The sequence below is a fragment of the Phoenix dactylifera genome, unplaced genomic scaffold (genome assembly GCF_009389715.1).
Source record: "Phoenix dactylifera cultivar Barhee BC4 unplaced genomic scaffold, palm_55x_up_171113_PBpolish2nd_filt_p 000706F, whole genome shotgun sequence".
Taxonomy (NCBI): Eukaryota; Viridiplantae; Streptophyta; class Magnoliopsida; order Arecales; family Arecaceae; genus Phoenix; species Phoenix dactylifera.
Window position 1 is genome coordinate 202755 of NW_024068086.1, and position 25861 is coordinate 228615.

At 40.7% G+C, this 25861-nt stretch overlaps 3 protein-coding genes across 5 annotated transcripts; 2 read left to right on the plus strand and 1 right to left on the minus strand.

The window, feature by feature from the left end:
* Nucleotides 1-3097: 3097 nt before the first annotated feature.
* Nucleotides 3098-6573, plus strand: LOC103720663 (probable prolyl 4-hydroxylase 7). The gene is made up of 5 exons (XM_039120081.1): nucleotides 3098-3213; nucleotides 3283-3397; nucleotides 5418-5593; nucleotides 5666-5726; nucleotides 6130-6573. The coding sequence occupies exons 2-5, from the start codon at nucleotides 3307-3309 to the stop codon at nucleotides 6435-6437; spliced, it is 636 nt and encodes a 211-aa protein (XP_038976009.1). The 5' UTR covers nucleotides 3098-3213; nucleotides 3283-3306; the 3' UTR covers nucleotides 6438-6573.
* Nucleotides 6574-10553: 3980 nt separating this feature from the next.
* On the plus strand, nucleotides 10554-13031 carry LOC103720664 (probable prolyl 4-hydroxylase 6). Of its 2 annotated transcripts, XM_008810489.4 has the most exons (7): nucleotides 10554-10711; nucleotides 10821-10878; nucleotides 10991-11095; nucleotides 11732-11789; nucleotides 11866-12041; nucleotides 12117-12177; nucleotides 12617-13031. In XM_008810489.4, the coding sequence occupies exons 1-7, from the start codon at nucleotides 10578-10580 to the stop codon at nucleotides 12922-12924; spliced, it is 900 nt and encodes a 299-aa protein (XP_008808711.2). In that variant the 5' UTR covers nucleotides 10554-10577; the 3' UTR covers nucleotides 12925-13031. The 2 variants fall into 2 exon arrangements, with proteins under 2 accessions (XP_008808711.2, XP_026665630.2); XM_026809829.2 differs by having other exon boundaries at nucleotides 11866-12177.
* A 1923-nt stretch (nucleotides 13032-14954) lies between these two features.
* LOC103720679 (LEAF RUST 10 DISEASE-RESISTANCE LOCUS RECEPTOR-LIKE PROTEIN KINASE-like 1.5) lies at nucleotides 14955-16624 on the minus strand. 2 transcript variants are annotated; one of them, XR_005508935.1, is made up of 3 exons: nucleotides 15674-16624; nucleotides 15471-15582; nucleotides 14955-15318 (listed from the first exon to the last, which is right to left on the minus strand). XR_005508935.1 is itself a non-coding variant. In XM_008810505.3 (2 exons), exons 1-2 carry the CDS (start codon nucleotides 16524-16526, stop codon nucleotides 15533-15535), a joined length of 903 nt encoding a protein of 300 aa, XP_008808727.2. In that variant the 5' UTR covers nucleotides 16527-16624; the 3' UTR covers nucleotides 14955-15532. The 2 variants fall into 2 exon arrangements, 1 of the variants encoding a protein (XP_008808727.2); XM_008810505.3 differs by having other exon boundaries at nucleotides 14955-15582.
* Nucleotides 16625-25861: the final 9237 nt, after the last annotated feature.

A 25861-nucleotide genomic window follows, 5' to 3' on the forward strand; every position in this document is an offset into this window, starting at 1 on the left:
TAATAAATAGAAGGCTCCAATAGCTAAATTTTTATTATACATTAAACAACGAGCTTTAACAACAGCCAAGTAAATAATACCATTATTATTAATATTTGTATTGCATATTAAATAATAAATTTTAATGACTGCCGAGTTTATTAATACTAGAATGATTAATACCGATATCTATATTGCATATAAAGAGCTCTACACACCAAGCTTCTATTTTAAAAATATAAACATGGTAATAATTATAGAGATGATAGAAACAATGGTAGGAGTGGAGCCAGTTGTGGTATTGGTGGTAGGGGCGACAGCTATATGATAGAGGTGATAGTTATTGCAATATGGTGAATTTACCAGCTATGGTGCCGATGGTGATAGCGATAGTGGTGACATTAATCATTTATTGTTGTCAACTCTGCTAATCTCCATTGGTGCTATAGTTTGGGCAAAAAAACTTTTGCCTAGTGATGGAGCTCCTCTATTTTCAGCTTTTCTTATTATGTATCTATAACAAACCCTTACTACTTTCGATTGCTGCCTCCTTCTCTTGATAGCTTCTGAACTTTGTATTCTTTTGCTTAAATCAATGGAAATTGGGTGATTTTTGTTAGAAAATATCACAGGCAAAATATTTTTGTATAGCGGTAATATCAGAGGGGCTCCATCAAATAGTTCATCAGAGTTTCCCACTCTTTATGCAAACCAATAAGAAAACTTTAAGACTAAAATGTCTTATATTTTGTGCCTCCGTAAAAGCCATAAAACCGATGAATACCACAAGCTTGAATAGGCTAGACTAGGACCATAATCATAACCTTGTGAGTAGTAAGCGTCTTCTATCAAGAAAACTACCTTATCCGTCAGTTTTTACTTTCCTTTCAAACAAATAATATTTTTTTTGTTTCTTTATCTTTTTATGTCCTTTTTTTCTTTCTTTTTTTCTTCTTCCTTCCTTCCTTTATTTTTCTACTTCCTTCTTTCCTTTCTTTCTTTTCTTCTCCCTTCTTTCTTTTTTTTTTTTCATTTTTTCTAGTGTTGGAGCTCCTCTATTTTTAGTTTTTCTTACTATATATCTATCTACTTCATCTATAACAGACCCTTACTGTTTTCGATTTCTGCCATGTCCTCTTGGTAGCTTTAGAACTTTGTATTCTTTTGCTTAAATCAATAGAAACTTGGTGGTTTTTGTGAGAAAATATCACAAATAAAATGTTTTTGTACAATGGTAATATTGGTAATACCTACCTTTAGCCATGATTGTTCAAATAGTTGATCAGAGTTTCCCACTCTCTATACAAACCAACAAGAAAACTTTAAGAGTAAAATATCTTATATTCTGTGCCTCCGTAAAAGCCATAAAACCAATGAATATCACAAGCTTGAATAGGCTAGACTAGGACCTTTATCAGATAATCATAACCTTATGAGTGGTGAGTGCCCTTCCATCAAAAAAACTACCTTAGCTATAACTAGAGATAATGGATAGTAATTTTATATATATATATATAGGTTATCTTATGGAGATGTGTCCAATAGTTTCTACTTTCCTTTCAAACAAATAATATTTTTTTTGTTTCCTTATCTTTTTCTATCTTTTTCTTTCTTTCTTTTTTTTTCCTTCTTCCTTCCTTTTTTTTATTTTCCTATTTCCTTCTTTCCTTCCTTTTCTTCTCCCTTCTTTTTTTTCTTTCATTTTTTCATTTTTTTATTTTTTTTCCTTCATTTTCTTCTCTCTTTCTTAGGTCTTTCTTTTCTTTTTCTTCTTATTTGCTTCCTTTCTTTTTTCCTTTCTTTTTTCCTTTCTTCTTTCATTCCTTTTCTTTCCTTTTTCTTCCTCTTTTCCTCATGGATGGATTGTGGAACCCCACTCTAAGTCTCATGTTCTCGAGACAACCCCATCTCATTGAGACTTAGAACTTTGACTCAATCAACCCAAAATAAGCACATTAAGATTTGGCATAAAACAGAAACGAGATATAAACTGGTCAACTCAATTTAGCTAATTTATCAACTAGATTTGGTTCCTGTCCTACTTCATCTATTTTAACATGTTTAATAATTGAATCAAGTTGACTCAATTACCACTCGATGTGTTGCAAATCTATTTCAACTTATTTAGATTCTTTAACATGTAATATTTAGCATGCTTAAAACCTCTAACTTGTTTAATCCAATTTGATCTGTCTATTTAATAGATTATAATAATCAAATTATATTATCTTATAAATAAAAGAAGGTTTGTTTTTTAGTTTTTGATTTATAAATACACCTAGTTGTTGGACATTTGACTCCATCTCTATCTCACCCAATTGCCATCCGTGCGAGGGCCAGCACCTCGTTGCCGCGGGCACGAGCGCTGCAATTTCGACCGGCATGTACTCCATTCGATGACTCCCTCCTTATAATGAAAAAAAATTTGACACCGCCATGGCCATTATTCCCCTCTCCTCTCCATTCCCCTCGAAATGGGACTCCACTGTCTTCTCCACTTCCTCTCCTTCCTCTTCGCTTCCGTTCCGATCCTCTCCCGTGGTGGGATTCCTGAGCCCAAGCCCGGCCCGGCACGAAGCGGTCCGTACCTAGCACGGCCCATAAAAGGGGCCGGGCTGGGTTACGAAATTCTGGCCCCGCGGGCCGAGCCCGGTCCAGCCCATAAGAGTCTGGGCTAGCACGATTCGTGGGCCAAGCACGGCACGGCCCGCGAGCCAGCCCGGCACGGCCCATAAGGGCTTGGGCTGGCACGATTCGTGGGCCAAGCACGGCACGGCCCGCGAACCAGCTCGGAACTGCCCATGAGGGCCTGAACCGGGTCTGGGCCGGGCCAGGCACAGCTCGTCCTTCTTAAAATAAATGGGAATAATTTTTTTAATAAATTAATAAATATTGGGAACTAAGGATTTATTAATATAAAACCACCTTAATGGTGGGAGGTTTGGCATAGACTCCTACCAGTTTATTAATTTAAATCAAAATGGTACATGAAGGAGGTTTGGATCTTGGTCTGACCTCCATGATATAATATGAAAGAAAAAAAAATAGAAATAAAAATATATAATTATAAAAAATTAAGAAATAAAAATAAATGATCAATATGTTACGAATCATTTCTCTCTTCCCTGTTTCTCTCGTTTCTTGATAGCGCAATTCTTCTTCCGGCTTTGGTGCAGGGCGTTCTTGTGTAAAGGCTTTCTTTCCCACGAGGAATGCGATCACCTCATCGAACTGGTAAGAGAATTCTTCTCCTTCCCCTGTTTTCAGTTCTTTGAATGCGAAATGTGGGCTCTCTAAGAGCAGGCGAGGGGTAAGCTGGTGAAATCCATGGTGGTGGATGACGCGGGGACGGCCGTGATCAACGAAATCCGCACGAGCTCCGGCATGTTCCTCAGCAAGCGCCAGGTGATTGGCCAAAGTTGGTTCGATCAATCTCAAGAACAAATTTTATTCTTTTTTTTTCCGGCAGTTTCTTCTGATTCTCGTTGCTGTTTGGGCATTATCTGCTATGATCTTGAACTGCACAGTTTGATGTATGCTTGCTGTTGCTGATAAGTTTGTCCAGATATGGATCACCAATTGAATCATGGCACCATTGTGATTTTCTGAGACATTAGCGGAATTTGCAAAAGGAATTTGTGGCCTATTTGAAAGAAAGAGAACTGATAATTTTTGCCAGAGCATTATATTTTCCTATCGATATCTCAAGGATCAAAAGATCGAAATGATCCCTTCTTGAAATTTTCGTCTTTTTGTTTGTTTGTTTGCTTAAAAGAAAGTACCTTTCTTGTGCTCAGGATGTATTCAATTTTCTTCAGTAGATTGTTTGATCTGGGTTTCGAAGGCTCAAAATCAATAAAATTAGATGATGTTGCGAAGGAGATGATTTTAGAGGAACTTATTATAAGTTTCCAGTTTCTAATCAATGAAAAAAATGAACTAGAAAGTCATCTCAGTAGGATTCTCCTGATCTTGACTATGGATAGTCTATGATAAGAAAAGTTTGTTATGGTGAAATTGCATTGTGATGGTGAAATTCTCATATAATAATATTTGTGGTTAATGTGAAGAAGAAAAATATATCTTTTAGAGATAGATCAAGAAGAAGAAGAAGAATAGAAGGATTAATGGGAGGTGGACTATAACGAAGGGATTTTTGGATAATTCCACCCTAAAACCTTGAGCCACAGGCAAAATCAGAGCTTTTGACCAGAGGTTCAATAGATGCTATTAACATGGAAAATTTTAAGAAAAAAAAAATTCAGAATGGGCCTAAAGATAACGGGGACTGTTGATTTGAAGCCTTCAAGAAACTCTAACCTCAACCATTGACCTAAAGACATTGCCCCCAACCTTCAGGAATTTATCCTTTGCTTTAGAATACCAAAATTTGACCCAAAAAGTTGACTTAAGATTCAAGTTCTGCTGAAAATGGTAATCAATGCTACTAGAATAAACTTAAGCAGTCATGTTTACACCCAAGCTAACTAACCTAGCAACAGAGATAGAGAGTGAATCAGGACCAAATAACTATTTAAATAAATAGAGAAAATGGCCTAACAAAATAATTTTATCCAGGCAATTAAATTATTATGCAGGCAGTGTTGATCGCTAGCAGGTAGTGGTGGTTTAGGATGTTGCGCTGGCATTAAGACATTGTCATGATTGAAAGGAAGGAGATTATCATGAAAAAAACATGACAGCTGCCGCCGATGATTCCAACCTTGAGGTCGAACACCCAATAAACATGTTGGCAGAAAGGATAGCCAACACATCTGCGTTGATGGACCTGTTGGCTGAAGTTATTTCAGGTAATCAAATAGGGCAGTCACATAACATAAGCATTCAGATATGTACCAAATTTAACTCAGCCTCTTTCAAAGTAGAATTTGATTTAGTTTTTTTTTTTTTTTTTACTGAAATAAGTGGTGTGGATATGCGATTTAGGTGGCAGTAAGAATACATTCATGGTAAATGCTGATATGTGTTAGCCATACCCTAGGTGTATCAGCATCCACTGCATGTCAGATATTCGTCATGAGCATACTATTTCAGAGAAGTATCCTTGCTCATGCACATTAGAAACCAGAGATACAGCTGATCAGAAAGAATATTGAGCTAACCACTTTCACAAAATAAGAGAGAGAGAGAGAGAGAGAGAGAGAGAGAGAGCATGACTTTTATCAGTTGAACAATGATACATATTCCTATCCAGAGATACTCTGCATTTTTTACAGATAACAACAGTAGATGCAACTATGATTATGATTAAATGGGAAATTTATATTATTTTTTTGTTGTGAAGGATGAAATTGTTACAAGAATTGAACGCAAGGTTGCTTCCTGGACCTTCCTTCCTGAAGATAGCATTGCATTACCTTTTTGGTTAATTTGAACATTCCTCTTTCTTTCTTCTAACATACTCATTTCTCGATCAGAAAATGCCGAGCCTATGCAAGTATTACACTATGAAAAAGATCAAAAGTATGTACCTCATGTTGATTATTTTACTGACAAGTCCAATATAGAACGTGGAGGTCATCGATTGGCCACGGTGCTTATGTACTTATCTGATGTTAAGAAGGGTGGGGAAACCATCTTTCCAGCTGCAGAGGTAAATGAACTGGAACTTGCTGTTATCCAATGTATGTCCCTCCCTCATAACAGTGCTGTGCATCAATTGCAGGGTGGACTTTCTCAACTCAAAGATGAAACCTGGTCCAACTGTGCAAGAACTGGTTATGCAGGTACCTTGTAACGTTTGCTTTTGAAAAACTTGGTTACCTAAAACAACCTATCATCTGATTAAAGTTTACTTACGAACTTTAAACTCACAACCACAAAAAAATAGAAGAAGAAGAAGAAAAACTGGGATTGGCATATTTTGTAACCCATGTTGGTGCACTTGGGAGTTTCAGAATTGGACTTCAGATTTGAATGAGTACTTTGCACAAGTTGGTGCCGCATCAAATGTTATGTTTCTAGGTAAAAGGATGTCATGGCAATATGCAAAGTTGTTTTCTATTCAATGCCTTTGGATCATGGTTTCTAGTAAAATCTGATTGCTATTCTTTTGTATATTAAGTGCTGCTGCTGCTGATGATGATGATAAACACTCCCTTGACCATTCACTGTTATTTTTTCTTGCAGTGAAACCTAATCAGGGTGACGCTTTGCTTTTTTTTAGCCTTCATGTCAATGCAACAACAGATACAAGAAGTTTGCATGGAAGCTGCCCGGTCATAGAAAGAGAAAAATGGTCTGCAACAAAATGGATTCATGTGAGATCGTTTGACATTCTGAAGAATCAAAGCCCAAGAAGTGATTGTTCAGATGAGAATGTATGGTGCCCACATTGGGCAGCTGCGGGGGAGTGCGAAAAAAATCCTGTATACATGGTAGGAACCAAAGAATTGCAGGGATTCTGTAGGAAGAGTTGCAGGGTATGTGAATTATAGGTTCTGGTTCATGCTATAAGTCTGCTGCTCAGTGCATATAAGTAGAACAATGAAAAGCAGGACATTCATTTGAAATGCCACTCAATTCTTCCTTTTAAGCTAACAGTTGAATCTTAAAACCATTATTAAAAAAATTGTATTTCTTAGAAGTAATTACCAGAGCCCACAGGTCAGCTGCTATTGTCCATAAGATCTGGGTTGTCTACCTTCTGAAACTTCCCTCTACATTTTTTATACTGCTTCAATCTATGTCCTCTTTTTCATGCTGCCCTCCTCTTAGAAGCAATTCAAAGCATCCAAGCAGTCTAAAGATTTGGTCAAGTCTTTTTGAGCCGGAAAAATGCACATGAAAATAAATGCAATCATCAGTTAGCTGAGCAGAATTTGTGCTGATCAAATAATGCTCTTAAGAGTGTTCCTCTCGAAATTCATTTGAGCCTCGAAGCAGTCTAAAGATTTGGTGCCAAGTTTTGCTGATGGCAGCTCTCTGGTCTAAAAGCTTGCATTATAATAATTAATTTCTATCCTCGGTTGGCTGTGGAGAGTTGTGCTAATTGAATAGTGCTGTAGAATGCACATGCATGCATGCAGGTTCAGACTTTTGCTCGTCTCAAGAGGAAAGTGTATCCACTCTTTTCGTCTTTAAAAGTCAATAATAGAAAATCAAAATTGAAGATTGATATCACCGGTCATCATCTATATCACTAAATGTCAAAAAACAAAAATCATGTATTTTATGGTCTCTAACATATGCATTGTATAAATATAAAAATAAATGATTAAAATGATTGGAGGCAGTGTTTTGGTATGACATAAGAATTAAAATCAATGATTTTAGCCTATGTATTTTAATATATATAGATCATGATCAATAAAGTAGATTTTTAATTCAAATATTCAAATACCTTATTATGTATTTTATTACACCACCACAACATAAATGATTCATTCTTTATGTCCATATGATGTATAGGTTTGAGATAAAACAAAAATACAATTTTTATAGGTTTCTACATATTTTCAGAGGTATAGCATGATCAATGGTATAGATCTTTGATTTGGATGCTCCATTACTTTTTTTTGGAGTTGATAGGTATAGATACATTTTCCTCTTGAGAGGAGCAAAATTTTTCTCAATATATAGAGGAGGCAATTTAGGTATTATTGCAAGATTGTGTTACTTGATGGTGTTACTCTTGAGAATTCATAAAAGGCCACAGAAAATCAAGATGAAATTTCTTGGCATGGTTGTGGTTGAGGTTTGGATTTGTATGAAAATTGGGCACCTTGGAAATAATATACAAAACAATATCAACGTTATTATCTTAATATTAATTATATTAGCTAATTTTTTTTTTTCTTTCATCATTTTATGTTTAAATGAATTATTAATAATAAACTTTTTAAAATCAATAAATAAATATAATTCGTAATCTCAGATCTAATTATATTGCTAGAGGTTTCCATATGAGGTCTTAAAACTTGATTAAAATAATCTCAAAAAGATTTGATCCTTTTTAGTTTTTCTATTTATATTAATACTTGTTTGGATGGTATTATTTTTTACCATTTGAACGAGAGCTTGGGGTTCGATTTTGAATGCTGTTGGCTGTCACTTCAATTCCTGATTAGTAATGTTATGGCTATGCGGGCTTTGGTTTAGGTTGTCTACTTAGGGGTCCAAGTTTTAGTGCAAGTGGAATAATTTAAAAGCAGAGAAGTATTTGGCATCACTTTTATTTCTCATTTTATTCCAAATAAAATTATAAAAATCAAGACAAGGACATATTTAGAGATGTCGTTTTTATTTTTAAAAAAATATTTGTTATTATTTCTAAAAAAATAAAAATAGAAAATATTTACTTTCAATATGTTAAAAATATTAAACTCATTCTTTTACTACCATCACAAATATTGCTACGCTCGCCTCATTGTACTATTGTTGTTATCATAGATGTCTCCGCTGCATTGTTGACACCCTACCAATACTACCACCACTCCGCCATTATTGTCATAGCCAGTATCTCTACAATACTACATTGTCATTGTTGTCACCACCATCACATCGTTAGTGTCTCCACGATCACCACCAACACCATAGCCGGCAACTTCACCATATTGCAACCACTATTACCCCATCACATAGCCATCGCCGTTTTCACCAATATCACAAATGACTCTACTCCCACCATTGTTACTATCATCTCCATAATTATTGCCATATTTATATATTTAAAAAATAAGCTTGGCTAGTGAAGAGCTTTTTATATGTAATATAGATATCAATATTAATCATGCTGGTATTAATATACTCGACTATCATTAAAATTTATTATTTAATATATAATACAAGTATTAATAATATTGGTATTAATTACTTGGCTATTATTAGAGCTTGTTGCTTAATATTCAACAAAAATTTAGCTATTTATATTTATTATAATTTGTTAAATTATTATATTACATTTTAAGAAATAATTAAAAAGAGACAAAAAATCGTATCCTGTGCATCACACTCGGGGTCGATATTACTAATAACAGTATTAGTGACTAGAATTTCCAAATATAAATTTTTATCTGGAGTTTTCGGTTTTTTTTTTTGGTGGGTCGGTTGCTCAAACTGCTCTCACATGAGTACAGCCAGCTACAACACTATTAAGAAAACTATAGAAAGCTAAAGAAACTAAAAATTGTTGGATCCATAGAAACTTTCCGTAATGTTGAGCAGCAAAAGAGGTTCGCCTCTCGAAAGACGTGCCTGACCTACATAGCCCGACACTTCCGTAGCATCCGTCGTATGTCGCACAGAAGCGGATGCTCCACCTCCTCTCATCCCTCCGCCTGAAGACAATCAATCAAGAGCGGAATCTCCCTTCAGAATAATTCCGTCAGCCTCCAACGCATATTTTCAGTTCACCATGTAGATGCAAGTATTGATGATAAAAATTTCCATTTGGCTATCATTAAATTTATTATTTAATATACAATAACAATTTGGCTATTGAACTTCTTTATTTATTATAATTTGTTATATCGTTATACTACATTTCAAGAACAACCGAAAAAATTGAGAAAATCGATGCTCCATCCATCGCACAAGACTCGTATCCACGATGCACGTATTAATGACAGGAGTTTTTTTTTGGAGGAGGCTCAATTTGAGCTTTCAACCTATCATCATGTGGATGCCGATATTAATAATAAAAGTTTTTGCTCAACTACCACTAAAATTCATTACTTAATATACAATAAAAATTTTATTATTTTATTATTATAATTTATTGCATTACCATATTAAATTTTAAGAATGGTGGGAGAAAGAAGCTCGTTGAAAATTGGTATTTTTAAAAACTTAAAGAAAAATAGAGACAGAATTTTTACTCCTCTGTTTTCGACGGTAAAGTGAAGGAAAAAATCGGCCACCAAGGTGGTAGCCTAGTGGTACTGGACAGCAATTCTAACCACAAGGTCTCAAGTTCGAATCGCTGCGGCGACGATTAAATTATGGACCGGAGCTCACTACTTTGGCCACTGCTTGGACTTGTGGTGTAGGACCGCTCTTGAACCGCTAGTAGCCAGGGTGGTGCCGGATGTGACGTACTCACACGTGGGACTCGAGCCAGAGCTCAGAGGAGTAGCTGAGCCGGGCTCACGGGTGGGGATGGTATGAGTAAAAACCGGTCGGGGTGCCCAACACACGGCCATTTCTGCCCGCATCGAACATTCTCCTGGCGGGGCGGGGGCCCAGTGGGGGCTGCTACGTGGGGGTGGGCTTGTTCCTTCCTCCCCCTACCCCTTTTTTTCAGCAAAAAAAAAAAAAAAAAAAAGTGAAGGAAAAATCACCCAAATAAAAAGTCAACACAACCCTCAGGAAACGTCTCGTTCCAGGGTCAAAGCCCAAGCATATCCAGGGGCCCCGATCCCTCAAAGCCGTGGGCTGTTTCCCTCGGACATCACTATCCGTCAAATCCGTCAACAAGCAAATCTTTCCCAAAGTCGACCGCGGCAGCAAACCAACAGCATCCCCCAACGCATCCGGTGGGCGCAATAACTCCCGTTCCATTTCCCTCTATAAACTGAAAGAAAAGCTTCTTCCACCGTAGCCTTGCTCTGCTCCTCTTCGCGTTCCCCCCTGTTAAGATGATGGGACTCCGCTTTCCGTTTGCCTTCTCCCTCCTCTTCTTCGCTTCCATCCCAATCCTCGTCCATGGCGGGATACCCGAGCCCAGTTTCTACGACCCCAAACCGGTCACCCAACTCTCTTGGCGCCCCAGGTACCGGCATCTCCTTGCTGTTTCTCTTGTTCTTTCTTCGAGGGAGAAGTTTCCTTTCTTTCTTGATAGCAGAACACCTCTGAGCTCGTCGGATTTGGTTTTGGTGCAGGGCCTTTTTGTATAGGGGTTTCCTCTCCTACGAGGAATGCGATCACCTCATCAAACTGGTGAGAGGAATTGGCTTTTCTTTTTTATTTCCCTGTTTTTGTTCGGCCGCTGGCCGGAGAAAAGAAACAAAAAAGAGGGGTTTTTGAATGTCTGTGGGCTCTTTGAGAGCAGGCCGAGGGTCAGCTGGAGAAGTCGACGGTGGCGGACAACGACTCGGGGAAGAGTTTGATGAGCGGCGTCCGCACGAGCTCCGGCACATTCCTCGAGAAGCAACAGGTAATTGGCCAATCCCCGCATGCTAGATTTTCTTGCCTGGATTGGTTGCTTGCAAGATTAGAATCTAATTCTTATCGCATGCTTTCATCTCCGAGCTGAATTGCAAAATTGTCTCTTTGTTTTCCTTCTCTCATGATCGGCGATGATCTCATACCGTACTGTTTGATGTAATGCTCCCCATTGCTGATTTTTGAGGTCATAGCGCAGTTGGCAAATCGATTTTGTAGCTTATTTTGAGGGAACAAAAAAAAAAAATCAAAATTTTCATCAGATTGTTAATGTTCCCATTAATTCCTCCATGAACAAATGTTCATAATAATCCCTTCTTGAAGCTTTCTTGGTCTTTCAACCTCAGGGTCAAATACCCAATAATTACTTTTGCAGAAAGGATGGTCAATGAAGTTGGTATTAATGATGAAAATTTCTGCATGAAGGCTCAGCTTGTGCAGAGTTCTTTGTTTGCCATGTGGAGGTCGTAAAAATTTCTGTACAGCAATTATCAAAGTTTTTTGCTTAATATGTAAAAAAAAAGCGATTGAAGCCTTATATTTATTGTAATATGTTATACTACCATATTGCATTTGAAAAACAGAAGACGAAAAAAAAGGAAAATTAATGGATTATTTTGGCTTCCAGGACGAAATTGTCACGAGAATTGAACGCAGGGTTGCTGCTTGGACCTTCCTTCCAGAAGGTAAGATCATATCACCTTTCTTAGTTAATTTAGGCATTCCGCTTTCTTTCTTCTAACAGACTTATTTCTTCGTCAGAAAATGCGGAGTCTGTCCAAGTACTACGGTATGAAAAAGGTCAAAAGTATGACCCTCATTTTGACTATTTTAATGACAAATTCAATATAGAACGTGGAGGTCATCGATTTGCCACGGTGCTTATGTACTTATCCAATGTCAAGAAGGGTGGGGAAACCGTCTTTCCATTTGCAGAGGTAAATAATTGGCGACTCACCTTTTACCCAATCAAAAAGTCTCTCCCTTATAACAGCAATGTGAATCAATTGCAGGGTGGAGTTTCCCAATACAAAGATGAAACTTGGTCTGACTGTGCAAGAGCCGGTTATGCAGGTACGATGTGACTTCTATTTTTTTTAACTAAGAGAGGCAAAAGCGAGACTTTATTAAAAGAATTGGTAATTACAACGAGAAGAGTAGAGAGTTTGTCGGTCAGAACTGATCAAAACTACAAGTGTCAGTTCTAACTAGACAAATCCATGAAAAAGTAAAGAAGATAGCAATATGTTCGCATGAAACTTCTATTCCTGAAAAACTTTACCTAAAACAACCTGTTATCTGATTATATTTATTCCTGAATCTTGGTGCAGCATCAAATGTTATGTCTAAAGTTAAGGATGTCATCTAATTGCTCGTGCGAATTCTTTTCTAGTGAAAATCTGATGGCCAATCTTTTGTAAATTAGAAGCTGATTTTGTTGTCCTGATGCATCTGACAATAATATAAAAATCCCTGCCTTCTCCATTCACTGGTATTTTTTTTTCCCCTGCAGTGAAACCTAACAAGGGCGATGCTCTACTCTTCTTCAGCCTTCACGTAAATGCGACAACAGATCCAAGGAGCCTGCATGGAAGCTGCCCGGTCATCGAAGGTGAAAAGTGGTCTGCAACAAAATGGATTCATGTGAGGAACTTTGACCGCCCGGTTAGACAAAGCTCAAGCGTAGGATGTTCGGATGAGGATGAGCGCTGCCCAGAATGGGCAGCTGCAGGGGAATGTGGGAAGAATTCTCTGTACATGGTAGGAACCAAAGACTTTGATGGATATTGTCGGAAGAGTTGTAGGATATGCGAATCATAAGCTCCGGTTCATACTATGAAGGCTGCTGCACAATAGGTGTCAAAAAAGGAGATCCATTCATAACTTTAAAAGCTATTTAGCAGAGCTGAAACTTGAATCTTACCCTATTGAAGGATCCGTGTCAAATATTTTCTAGCACACCATCTAATATTTCTGTCACGCCCCGCCTGCATGGGGCACATGCGGCACCCAGTGCCCACGTGGGGGCCACATGAGAAGGAAATATGGGGCTTTCCTGCTAGATATTGTTCGATTCTGGGGTCCACACGCGCGCTGCACGCACTGTTCAAACCCCTCACCGATTTTGTTTTCCACCCAAAACGCGTCTGTAGGATTTGGAGATACTCACCTCATATGCCCAAGCTCTGCAACGAGTCTTTTCGATGTGGGACTATTGGACCTCATATCCTTCCCAGCATCGGACAAGAACCGTCATCGTCTTTGATACCAAATGTCACACCCCCGCCTGCGCGGGGCACATGCAGCACCCAGTGCGCACGTGGGGGCCACATGAGGGGGGAACACCGGGCTCCCTGCCAAATATTGTTCGGTTCTGGAGCTCGCACGTGCGCCGCGAGGTATGAGGCCCAATAGTCCCATATCGGAAAGATTCATTTCAGAGCCTGGGCATATGAGGCGGGTGTCTCCAAATCTTGCAGACGCGTTTTGGAAGGAAAACAAAATCGGAGAAGGGTGAAAGACGCTTGCGTGAAGTCCTGAAACCAGACAATATCTGACAGGGAAGCCTCATGTTCCCCCCTCATGTGGCTTCCACGTGGGCACTGGGTGCCGTACACGCCTCGTGGAAGCGGAGGTGTGACATTTGGTATCAGAGCCGAGGACGGCTCTTGTCCGATGGTGGAAAGGGTGTGAGGTCTATTAGTTTTACAACGGAAAGACTCGTTCCAGAGCCTAGGCATATGAGGTGATTATCTCTAAATCTTGCATACGCGTTTTGGAAGGAAAACAAAACCGAAGAGGGGTGAAGGACGCTTGCGTGAAGCCTTGGAATCAGACAATATATGGCAGAGGAGGTTCATGTTCCCCCCTCATGTGGCCACATGAGTGCCGCACGTGCCCCGTGGAGGCGGGGCGTGACAATTTCTTTATTTCCAAAAGGCACTATTGTTTCCAAGAAAACTTTAGATTTATTCAGTAGAGCCTGAAGGCTGAGCCTCTACCATTTATAAGATCCGAGTTGTCTCACTTGTGGATCTCTGCTCTGCATTCTCTGTGCTGCTCTACTCAGTCCCTGTTTTCCCTTGAGTGCAATGTCTGTGCAGGGAAAAGGTTGATCATGGAATCAAGTATCTGAAGAACAGAGTTCTCATTTTGGAACTCCAGCTAGTTTCCCTCTCCACTAGCCCAAGTTTTAAGCCCACCCACAAGAATCCTCGAATTTAAGGGCGTCATTCAGGCCTTTTTTCTTCTTATGGTTATTGTTTACACCTGAATGCAAATCCGAATTCATCATAGGATCTCAGATTTTGTTTTCGAGTTTTATCTTTGACCTTCCGAGTATTACTGGTTCTGGCAGCCTGGTAGGGGCTCCTTCAATGTAGCTATCCTTTCTTGGCTGCCTCTGGGCCTCCTAGCTCCTTCCCGTTTGTTTCCATTACACCCATTTGCCGAAGCCGTTTCAGGGATTAATTCCAGGAGGAGGAAGGAATGCTATTCCACTTCTCAAAGAGGAGGAGGTGCATATTGGTCGACCTCAAATTTTGGGTCATCACATGTATAAGGCTATCTTATCATTAATCTCAAGAACTAAGAATCCTTTTAGCCATAGTCCTCATTGCAAATTCACAGCTAGCTAACCAATCCTTAAGTAGTTTATTAAGAAGACCTTGGAAATGATGCCAAAATAGTTCTCACCAAGAACATCTGTATCCACTAGATTAGATCCAACTAGCTGTCCAAGCTGTTGATTCTTATTTAGAATTAATCCGAGATCCGGGACTACGGCTCATCTTGAGATGAAGCTTACTCAGGTCAACATCAAGACAAATGTGGAATTTTTGAAGGCCAAATTTAACTCACTCACTCTTGAGTTCATGCTATTTCTTATAAGAGTACAATACATTGCTATAGCAAAAAAGTGACTCAGATTCCTTGAAGCCACCTAACATTGGCTTTACAATATGTTTCATTATACAACACCTACGCCAAGCCAAACTAGATATCCAACAATTGGAGAGACTTCTCATCTATAAAGAAGCTCTTCTACGATAACTATGGCAGAAATAAGACAACAACATATAAAAAGGTACCTTGCATCCTTTTTTCTCCATAATGCGTAGCCAAAAGAAGAGGGAATGATAACATGGAACATAAGCCTTTATTCCACGGTCCTCACTACACCTTTCTGATATTCCTAATGTACAAATCTTAGGACTGCACTACAAAATGGCATCAAGGAAACATGATTACAAGATCTTTGCCTTTTATAGATATTCGAAAAGATAAGAACAGCACAATGGAGCTAGAATTATCCTGAATTTTAGCTTTATAATTCACGTTGTACACCGAAATCTACTCCTACCCACCTCTGTCCAAAGCTCTTACAAGATCCTCTGTCCAAAGCTTTATCATCCTCTGTCCAAAGCTCTTACAAGATCCAGGCAACAACTAGCCACCATGAGGAGATCAATCCAATTCCTGTAACAGGTGAAAGAAAACATCGTTATAGCCGTAACGAGTGATCTAATCCAATCAATTTGGAAGTTCTCCTGCTGTATTATGTTCTTACCGATCCACAATGGAACAGTCCTGCTCCCACGGCTCCAAGACGCGGAAGCAAAGTAGCAATTCGTGGACGTGTTCATCCCATTGCCACAGCTACAAGTGAAGGAATTGTACTGCCCGGAGTAACCACACACTCCATGGCTCTTCTCGCAGTCGGCGCATGCTCTTGGATAGCCATCGTCGACACTAAACCTGTACTTGAGGGCAATCCCAAACTTCCACCCGCTGGGATCAGTCTCAGCGCCATGGAAGCTATAAATCCCCGAGTAGGAGCTGCACTGCAGCTTCTTGAGGTCCATCTCAAATGATGGCCCGAGGCTGACCGGCGTGTAGATGCAGCATGTCGAGATCGGCACGTTGAGCAGGCTAATGGCTGGGCAGGAGTAGAGAAGACTGCAGATGGGCGCGTTGCTGGTGTCGCATAACGGGACGTCGGTGGTGTTGGATGAGTAGAGAGGGGAGGAGGAGGTGGAGCAGTCGAGGAGGGCAAAAATGTTGCCGTCGAAGAAGGTGAAGGGGGCGTTCCAGTCGAGGGAGAAGCCATTGCTCGTGGTGGTGGAGGAGCACGTCGACATGGAGGGGTCGGTGATGTAGAGGACTTGGTTGGTGTAGTCGATGGCTTGGATGGGGTATGAGCCGGTGTGGGTGGTGAAGGTGAGGGTCTGGTGGTCCGAGTCACAGGTGACGTGGGGCTGGAAACCAGGGCTGCCGCACCCGGGGCCGGTGCCAAAGGGGTAGTGGATGGCGAGGGAGCCGCAAGAGCTCTTGCAGGCGAACTCCGAGGAGGAAGGGGTGGGGAGGAGGAGGAGAAGGGTGGTGGTGAGGAGAAGAAAGGTGGTGACGAGGTTTAAAGTCATGGTTGTGGCCTTGTGGGTTGGTGAGTGGAATATAGGAGAGGAGGGGAAGAGAGGGGATGGATGCTAAAAGCCTAGAAGTCTTCCCTTGGAGGAGTATGAGGGAGGAGCATGTGCTTTTGATTTAGCTACATTGATGTACTTTATAGAAGCATAGGTTTTATTAGCATTAGTATTTTATTGGCATTAGGCAGCTTTGGGCTTAGCGCAAGCCTGGATGCTTACTAAAATATGTCAATAATTGGGTTTAGATCATGACCTTACTTAATTAATGTAAAAAGTAGTTAATACTTAATAAGACACCTTCACAACCTACACAAAGGAAAGAGGAGGAAGCAGAAGATATCGAACAACCTCTCTTCTTTTTTTTTATAAAAACAGAAGTATCATACATAGTGCGTACGGATATAGTCAAGAAAATCAAAAAGCAATACATCACGGGAAGCACTGGGCAACTCCGCCTCTCCCACCCAAAGGTGGTCCTCCAAGTGGTTGGCAATAAAAGAAGCCACTCAATCTGCAACCCCATTGGCTTTTCTAAACACATGCTTCGCCTGAAACACCATCCCACCACAAACCATGGCCCGGATATCTTTCAGCAGTGGGTGGTAATTGTCGACCCCCACCGACACATGCAGAATCCACTCAATGATCGTCGTAGAGTCACCCTCCAGAAGGACCTCTCTCTCCTGCAAGGCATGTCGAACGTAGTACAATCTAGACTAGGCCTCTCTCAACTCCGCCCTTAGCACCAAGGTGTCGAACAAGTCACAACCCCCAGTTGCGATCACCCTAGAATATGGGCTCCTGACAATGAAGCCCGCACTTTCCCTCCTGCTGCCCTGCGCATCCATCGAAGTTGACCTTAAGAAAATTCGGGGGTGGGGGCTCCTAGGTGAAAAACACCAAGCGGGATGCTCCACGAGCAGATGAGCCCCAAATATTCCAAGCTGTCAAAGATCTATCCGATCGGATCACCTGAGAGACCTTCAGCGCCAACAGTCGAGCCCTCTCTACCACTATCCCCGGTGGGGGGCATCTCTTCCCAAATGTCCATACATTCCTCGTAAGCCATATCTGATAAGCAATATAGGTCACCCGCACTACCTCTGATCTGGACTGCAAGGCTCTGACCAACTGACGAATAACCTGGAGAAAGGTCGCCGCATGACACCAGAGCACTGTGGGAAACCCTACTCGCCTCCAGATCTTCCTAGCCTGGTGGCACTGGAAGATAGCGTGGTCTAGTGACTCATCAATCTAACACTCAAGGCACTAGAGGTGGATACCCATGCCCCTCCCGAATAGCAGAAGTCTCATTGGTAGCCTTCCCCAAGCGACCTTCCAAAGAAATAAGACCACTCTGGGGTGCAGCCCAAATCGCTAGATTCATCCGAAGTCCACCCCCAACTATCCTCCATCCTGGACAACGCAGCAAATGTCAACCACTCTAACTCTAGACCTGCAGGATGAGCTCCAAACCCTGACATCGGGGCAAGGGTGCCCTAGAACTAGGAGCGATCGAATTTGCTCTGCAAGTGGTTCCCTGAAGAACTGATCAATCTGGTAGGTATCCCACCCCCCACCACCAGGTAGAAGAAGGTCACAAACCCGGAGTCCATCCCCAGCCTCCACACTAACTAGGGTCGGCCATTATCGCAATGGGAGCTCATCCACCCATGCATCCTCCACCACGTCAGCCATCACTGATCAACCACTTGCATCTCGAAAGGATCATAGGCACATACCTACTAATCTTGTGCCACGCTAGTGAAACCCTCCGACCCCCAAATGGTCCCACTGCTCCAAATGGGGCCATACCGGGCGATGATCATCTGACTCCAAAGAGACTACGGCTCCAAGATAACCCTGGCAGCATGCTGAGCAATCAGCGCCTCTTTCTTGGTCAGCAAGGACTAAATTCCGAGCCCCCCCAGCCCTAGTTACTTGGCAAACCGACTTCCAATCCACTAGATGCACCCTGCCCTACGACCCCCAAATGAAACCCCGAGCCATTCTCTCAATTCTCGTCAACACTGTCTTGGGGACAATGGTGTTCGACATCAAGTAGACAGGCATAAAACAGAGATCAAACCTAACTAGGGTGACCCTACCCATCATGGAGAGCAAGGCCGCCCTCCATCCCTCTATACTTGATGCACCACCTCCTGACAGTTCGAGATCCGCAACTTCCTTCTAGTGATAGGGACACCTGATATCTCCATAGATCATCCTGCTCCCCCATGCCAAGAAAACCCCTGATCTCCTGTCGCACCCGCACCTCAGTCTTTGGGTTGAAAGCAATGGTTGATTTTTGGAGATTCACCCTCTGACCCGATGCTAAATAATAATCCTCCAAGACCCTCCGAAGAACAATGGCATCCCGCGGCCTGTCCCTGGTCAGTAGAAGGCAATCATCTGCAAAGAGGAGGTGAGTGATCACCGGGCCACCAGGCGTCGGGACATAGGCCTGCAATGCCTGCTCCCCACACGCCTGTTACAAAGCACGAGACAAGACATCAGCATAGATGATAAAAAGGTATGTGGATAAGGGACAACCCCGGCATAGCCCGACAGTTGACCGAAAGAAGAGCGACGGTGTGCCGTTGACCAAGATGGAGAAGGATGGTCCCTGCACACACCCCATGACTCAGGAGATCCAAGTCTCATGGAAGTCAAGACTCACCAGCGCCCTCCGCAAGAAGGGTCATCGGACTCTATTATAGGCTCGCTCCATGTCAAGCTTCACAGCCATGTAACACTGCCGCTGTGAAGCTCGCTGCAACTCCCATATCATCTCCTGGGCTATCATGACATTGTCAGTAATGCTCCGGCCACCGACAAACGCCCCCTTTTCTGCGCAAATAAGACGAGGCAGAAGGGACTGCATCCTGCCCACTAAAATCTTTGCCACCACCTTGTAAAGGGTAGTGCAAAGGCTGATGGGTCTATAATGGCTAGGCTCTGATGCATCACATCGCTTTGGGATCAAGGTGACAAAAATTGCCTTCGAGTCATTTGCCATAACTGCTGACCTGAAGAAGAGCTAGACCACCTCCATCACCGCTCTCCCAACAATGCTCGAGTATCTTCTGAAAAAAAAGGGGGAACCCATAAGGCCTACGGGCTTTGTCCACCACCAGGGCCCAAACTGCCATCCTGATCTCCGCCTTTGTCACCTTCTCGATCAGCGTAGCAATCTCTGACGACCCCACCACCATGTCCGAGCAAGAGAAGGCAACTCCGCTATCCACGCCCTCCTCCTCAGACCATCTGGATCGGAAGAAGTTAACCAAGAGATATCGGATCAAGCTCTCCTCCTCCAACCATGACCCCACCTCATCTCGCAAGGACCTAATCATGCTCCTCTGCCTCCTGATGATGGTAGACTTGCGAAAAAACCGGATATTCCCATCCTTCTCCTATAACCACTGGATCTTGGACTTCTACCTCCAAAATACCTCTTGCTTTCTCGATAGAGAGTGATGCTCCGCAAGCCTCTGCCAAAGAGAGCTCATATCATCATCGGAGAAACCACCCAAACTGTCCTCCCTCCTCTGTAACTCCAAATTGTCCTCCCTCATCTCTTGAAAAGATTACGTATTTGACATATATAGAGAAAGTTGGATGTACAAAATTTTCAAGCATTAGGTTCTACAACTTTCAAGCATATCTATATAATTGCTATTAATACCATGAACCTCTGTGCCAGCTGCGTTACTTCACATACACATTCAACAATAGGATACTTGCTATAATTTGAAATTTAAGATCTAGTAAAAATCCTCCAGAAAGAGGATGATACCAATAGTGTATTTTTCCCCTTTTTTTTGAGCAGACAGTCAGTCTCCACTAAAAATTTAATAAATTGCATTTTTGAATAACTTCACTAACACAACTTTGCTATAAAAAAATAATCAAATTGTGAACTCTAGTTGATATTCATTTAGATAAGTAGATAATGTTATAATATTTGCAGTAGAAGAGGAAAACAAGAAAGAGAGAGGGAGATTCACTAACACAACTTTGCTATAAAAAAAATAATCAAATTGTGAACTCTAGTTGATATTCATTTAGATAAGTAGATAATGTTATAATATTTGCAGTAGAAGAGGAAAACAAGAAAGAGAGAGGGAGAGGATTTTATATTTCTGTTCCATCATATTTGGTACATCTCATAAATTATATTTACTAGTGGACAAACTCTATATAAGAAAACAATATAGCCTGATACAAGAATATGCTAACGAAAAAAATATTATGGATTATATTAGGTTGTTATGTGATCCTTGAAATCATGCTAACACCCTTCCTCAAACTCAATATGGTACTGTAGGTATCAACTTGATTTTGCAAATTAGATCATGAAAGTATTTAGAAGCTAACGCAGAAGATCGAGAGGTGAACTAGCAGCTCAAAACTGATATTATAGACCAAGAGATGACATAGCAGCTTAAAAGCTGATATGGCGGTAGATCATGAGTTAACATGGTAGTTTAGATGTTGAAGTGATAGATCAAGAGTTAACGCAGTAGCACAGAGTCTGATATGGCAAATCAATAACTATCGTAGCAGCTTAAAAGCTAATTTAGCAGATCAGGAGCTGATATAGCAGCTCAGAAGCTAATATCGCAACTAGTGTGTCAAGTTAATGTGACAGCATAGAATCTGGCATGGCAATTTAGGAGCTAACATAGCAGCTCAAAAGTTGATATGACAGACTAGTGTGTCAAGCTGATGTGATAATATAAAATCTAACATGGTAGAACAAGAGCTGACATAGCAGCTTAGAAATTAATATAGTAGATCAAAGAGCTGACGCAACAAATTGATGTATTTGGTAATGCTTACATAGCTAACTAACGAAGAAGACTGATGAGTCCATTATATGATTGACTGATGTGTCTATCGATATGTCCCACTAACATGATAAACCGACGTATTTGCCAACATGGCTAATTGATATGTTTGATAATGTGGCAAATTGATGTAGCTGACTGACATATTTGATGACATGGACTGTTGATCTAATTAGTGGGTGACGTGGCTTTCATATTGCGAAGATATGGCAAATCAATTGATGCGGCAAGCTTTACGGTTGGACAGACGATGATGTCATAGGATGTCACCACTGGTCAATGACGATGTGGCTGGATGACATGTCTTATCTACATTGGCATAGCGGAGTGACGTGTCAGTTATTGTGAATGGTTTAGATGACAAGGTAGTGAGAAGACATATAGAAGGTGGAGGTTATGATGGGGACCAGTGCTCAGAGAAAAAGTAGTCAAAGGTCAATGATTCTCGTAGATAAAGGCACAGTGGAAGAGGAAGAGGCCTCAAACTAGATAGTGATGGAGCTAGAGGTAGCAAACAAAACCGAAGATGGAGAGGAAGGGGCCAAGCGACGGTGAGGAAAGACGATGAAAGATTTAAAGATGAGAAGAAAGGCGGTGGAGAGGAGCTGTGACCTATTAGAAAACAAAGAATCTTTAAGTGTTATTGTACCAGAAAATAGAGTATCTACCAATATACTAAGAACCATAGAATTCTCGGATGTTGATTCACTAAAAAATAGAGGATTTACAGATTCACCAAAATAATAGAGGATCTTTAGGTGCTGATTCATCATAGATCGATAATGGAAATCTTCAAGGCATCTAGACATAGTAACGACGATTGCAGTAGAGGTGGAAGAGATGGCGGCGACAGATTAGATGATCAATGGCTCTGATACTATATTAAAATATTTGCATAAGAAGAGAAAAACAAGAGAGAAAAAGAAAGAGAGAGAGAGAGAGAATGGACTTTATATTTTTGTTCTATCGCATTCGGTACATCTCAAAGCTTATATATTAGCGTACAAAGTCTATTTAAAGAAAATAATACTGGATGATATAGGTTATTATGTGATTCCTAAAATCATTCTAATAAGATCATGTCAATAAAGAAAAATACTACATATTGTTATAGGATTGCATAAAAGCTTGGATCAAAGTTCCCCCACTTCCTCTTCATAGGAAGGAGGGTTGCATTTAAAATTATAAATTACAGAGGAGATGATATAATTTTGGATTTGAATTAGCTTATATTCCTCCTTTGTCACTTAGCCTCAAACTAGCTCATGGCAATTCTACAATCTATCCATCATTAGCTTGAGCCTAAATGATATATTTTCTCTGCTCGCTTCACTCCAATTAAGAAGGAAAATCCTCTGCGTAACATGGCCTTGCCACTGAGATTCATCAAATCGGGTGTAAACTGAATGATAACATTTGAGCCTTGCTGTGCGGGGTCGCGTGCAACTTAATTGCCACCCACGCCTGGACCAATCATAGCGTATATATCCTGGTCTCCTTCGACCTTCCTCGAAGCTTTCTTTTTCTCCTTCTATTATTGTATTCTTTGGCGGAAAGGTGAAAGCTTGGCCATATTTCTCCATTGCATGAGCTGGAACATCCACCATCCTCTCTTTGTCCGGGAATTTTAGAAGACGGATCTCGTCGGTGGTCTAAATTTAATAATGGAGAGAGAGCATACGCGGAGTCATCCGCGTGGAGAAACGTGAATAGTAGTTGATCGCGTCTGTCCAAGTAAGAGCGTGGTCGGTCTTCAAGCCTTCTGCATCCAAGAATTATCTGGGGGCGTTCCTTCGATGGTTTTTTTTTTAATTATCCAGACGTTTCTGATCTGTTCATAATTATAAATAGTAATGAGGATGGATATTAAAAAAAAAAAGAAGAAGAAAGACAATTTGAAGTAAATGCGGGATATGGGATACGTTCTATGCTTGTAAGGGCGGAGGAGAGCAGAGCATCCGCTTCTCGGCGACATCCGGTGGCTATTAAGAAAGTATGATACTTTTCAGATTGTGCATGTGTACTGAGAGACGAATAGGGTAGCTGACTGGGTCGCCTCCTACACCGCCCAACATACCGGTGGGATTCTCTAGACTCGGGAGTCGGATGTTTCTTCAGCATTGAGTAATCTATTTTTCTTTGACAATGCTGGTTATGCTCACACAAGATTAGTGTGAGCAGCTGATGTACCAAAAAAAAAATACAGCATATGAGCCCCCACTATTAGCTCAAATTAACAACCGAAGCCAGGTTGCTCTGCAAAATAGAATTAATCGAAACAATCCTAGGAAAGAAAATCTTCAGGCAAGTGACAATGCTCCACCCCTGTTATGAAACCGGCACTAGTGATCTGTTCGACTACATGGATTAGCTTCAAAAAAAAAAAATTGCTTTCTTCTTTCTTTACAAGAGATTCAAATATATCTCCTAAAGTCACAAACTGTCGTGGGGTTTTAAAAGAGAACAGGAGCCCCAAAATGTGACAGCTTCTTTAGGGCTTTTTCCATCTAAAGATTTTGTCGGTCTAATTTTGTATATTTTCTAGTATGAGAACATCCATTTGAAATTCTCGAGTTTCTCGAGCTTTCTTCTACTTTATTATATTCAAATTACATCCCGTTTGCAGGCGCATAATCAGTGAAAATGAAAATGGGAAGCCATTGGCAGAGTCTTATTTCCATTCCGATTTAGAATAGGAATGCGCTAATCTCTCCAAACGCAATCCCTATTCTCCTCTACTATTTCAAGTCAATTCTGATTCGGATTCTGGTCACAAACCAAATATGTCCGGCAACAAACTAAATGCTCACTGAATCTCAAATTTATAGGTAAAACATGCATGCCAGAATAGTCCCAACCTCAGAATAATGCGGCAATCTGAAGCAAAATAGTCAACCGAGATTTTTGTTTTCAACGAAGTATTTATCTCACCCAATCTGTGGTCACCACCCGTGTGAGTTGTTAGAACACGGCACTGGCACGATGTGGAGAACATTCATAAAGATAAACAACCAAGCAAACAAAAGAAATTGCAAGTCTTAGCCCATATTGTTCTCCAAAGTAATCATGGTGAACTGTGGAAGCTACAGACAAAAAGCATAGTTAGTACCGCCCAGAAAATTATAAACTAACATGATTGCTAAATGTTTTTGGAATATGTGCACCAAGAAAAATAGAATGCTAGCGTTGTTTTGAAGATGACAGTGAATAATTGGATATACACAAATATAAGTGCTGGCATGAAGAATAAAATTATACGCAAAAATTAGTATAAGTTTGTATAATATAAACGAAAGTATGTACGGATACTCTATAAATATGTGCAAAACTAAAAGTTAAATGATAATGATCAAGGAACTGCATGTTGAAGTCGATCTAGTCAAAAGAAAAAAAAAATTGTTAAGTATGGAAAAAAAAATGGTTATTGTCTTTGAAGTTATTTAGCTCCCCTCCCTTAAATCCAGCGGTTTCTTATTTGTTTGGACTGAATTCACAAAATAATAGCCTATTTAACAGCCTAAACTTTAATAGGATATAAAGTTGATTTAGGATTTATTAGGAAAATTCAGCAGAATTAAATTGAATTTTTTATAGGAATCGGGTCCTGCTGAGCTATTTTTTATTCTGAAGCCCGTCTTAGTTGCGGCCTAAATCCCATCAATGGATCTATAGGGCTATAGAATTACAAAAAGAAAAACCTATAAAGATTTTTTTTTTCCATAGGAGTAGGGCCTAAGAAGGATCGGTTTGACATGGGCTTTACGTGAATAGACCTTGTAATAGATAATCCTATGGGCCGGGAAATCCAGCCCAAACTGGATTAGGATAGATTTCCTCCCCCCCCCCCCCCCCCCCAAAAAAAAAAAAAAACTGGTGAAAGTGAGGAGAAATAATCCACTCCACTCTTCGGAAAATGGTGAAATTGTTAAAAGAATGAAATTCACATGCCATCTTATCCCCTCCTCTCACACAGCCATTTCTAGCCTTCCCCGTTGTTAAATCCAGTAGTTTTTTTCTTGAATTCCATGGATTAAGAATGTTAAAGATAAGTTTTAATTTGATAAGAAGAGTGAGTTTATGATAAAATAGACCAGTTGAATTGTATTTTGAAGGAGTGGCATCTGCCGTTCATATGTGTTGCCATTGATCTCTCTTCAATTGGAAGAGAGAATTTGCAATCTATCTATTGCCGGAATTTGGACCCGAGGGTGACCGCGGACCGAGGAAGAGGAGCTCCGGCTGACTTGGCGGCGGACGGCTGTCTCCGACGGATCTACAAGAAGCTTGTGGCCGGGGTTTCCGGCGCCGACCCTCCGATACTTAAGTCAGAGAGGGATTTTAATGGAGAGAATTATGGAGGAAAATGATATAAGGATGTATTTTTGGCCGGAGAGGAAGAAGAGAGTCCTTTCTTTTGTGGAGGAGGAAGCTCCTTGCCTCGCCAGCATTCCCCCCTCTTTATAGGAGGAGGTGTGGCGG

What these genes read in the sequence shown, in the direction of transcription:
- LOC103720663 (XM_039120081.1), top strand. Translation starts at nt 3,307, where the DNA reads ATGGTGGTGGATGACGCGGGGACGGCCGTGATCAACGAAATCCGCACG. An exon ending in CCATCTTTCCAGCTGCAGAG is followed by an intron (nt 5,594 to 5,665) that starts GTAAATGAACTG and finishes CATCAATTGCAG; the next exon opens with GGTGGACTTTCTCAACTCAA. An exon ending in TGCAAGAACTGGTTATGCAG is followed by an intron (nt 5,727 to 6,129) that starts GTACCTTGTAAC and finishes TTTTTCTTGCAG; the next exon opens with TGAAACCTAATCAGGGTGAC.
- LOC103720664 (XM_026809829.2), top strand. Translation starts at nt 10,578, where the DNA reads ATGATGGGACTCCGCTTTCCGTTTGCCTTCTCCCTCCTCTTCTTCGCT. An exon ending in CATTCCTCGAGAAGCAACAG is followed by an intron (nt 11,096 to 11,731) that starts GTAATTGGCCAA and finishes TTTGGCTTCCAG; the next exon opens with GACGAAATTGTCACGAGAAT. An exon ending in TGCAAGAGCCGGTTATGCAG is followed by an intron (nt 12,178 to 12,616) that starts GTACGATGTGAC and finishes TTTCCCCTGCAG; the next exon opens with TGAAACCTAACAAGGGCGAT.
- LOC103720679 (XM_008810505.3), bottom strand. Translation starts at nt 16,526, where the DNA reads ATGACTTTAAACCTCGTCACCACCTTTCTTCTCCTCACCACCACCCTT. An exon ending in GACTGTTCCATTGTGGATCG is followed by an intron (nt 15,583 to 15,673) that starts GTAAGAACATAA and finishes CACCTGTTACAG; the next exon opens with GAATTGGATTGATCTCCTCA.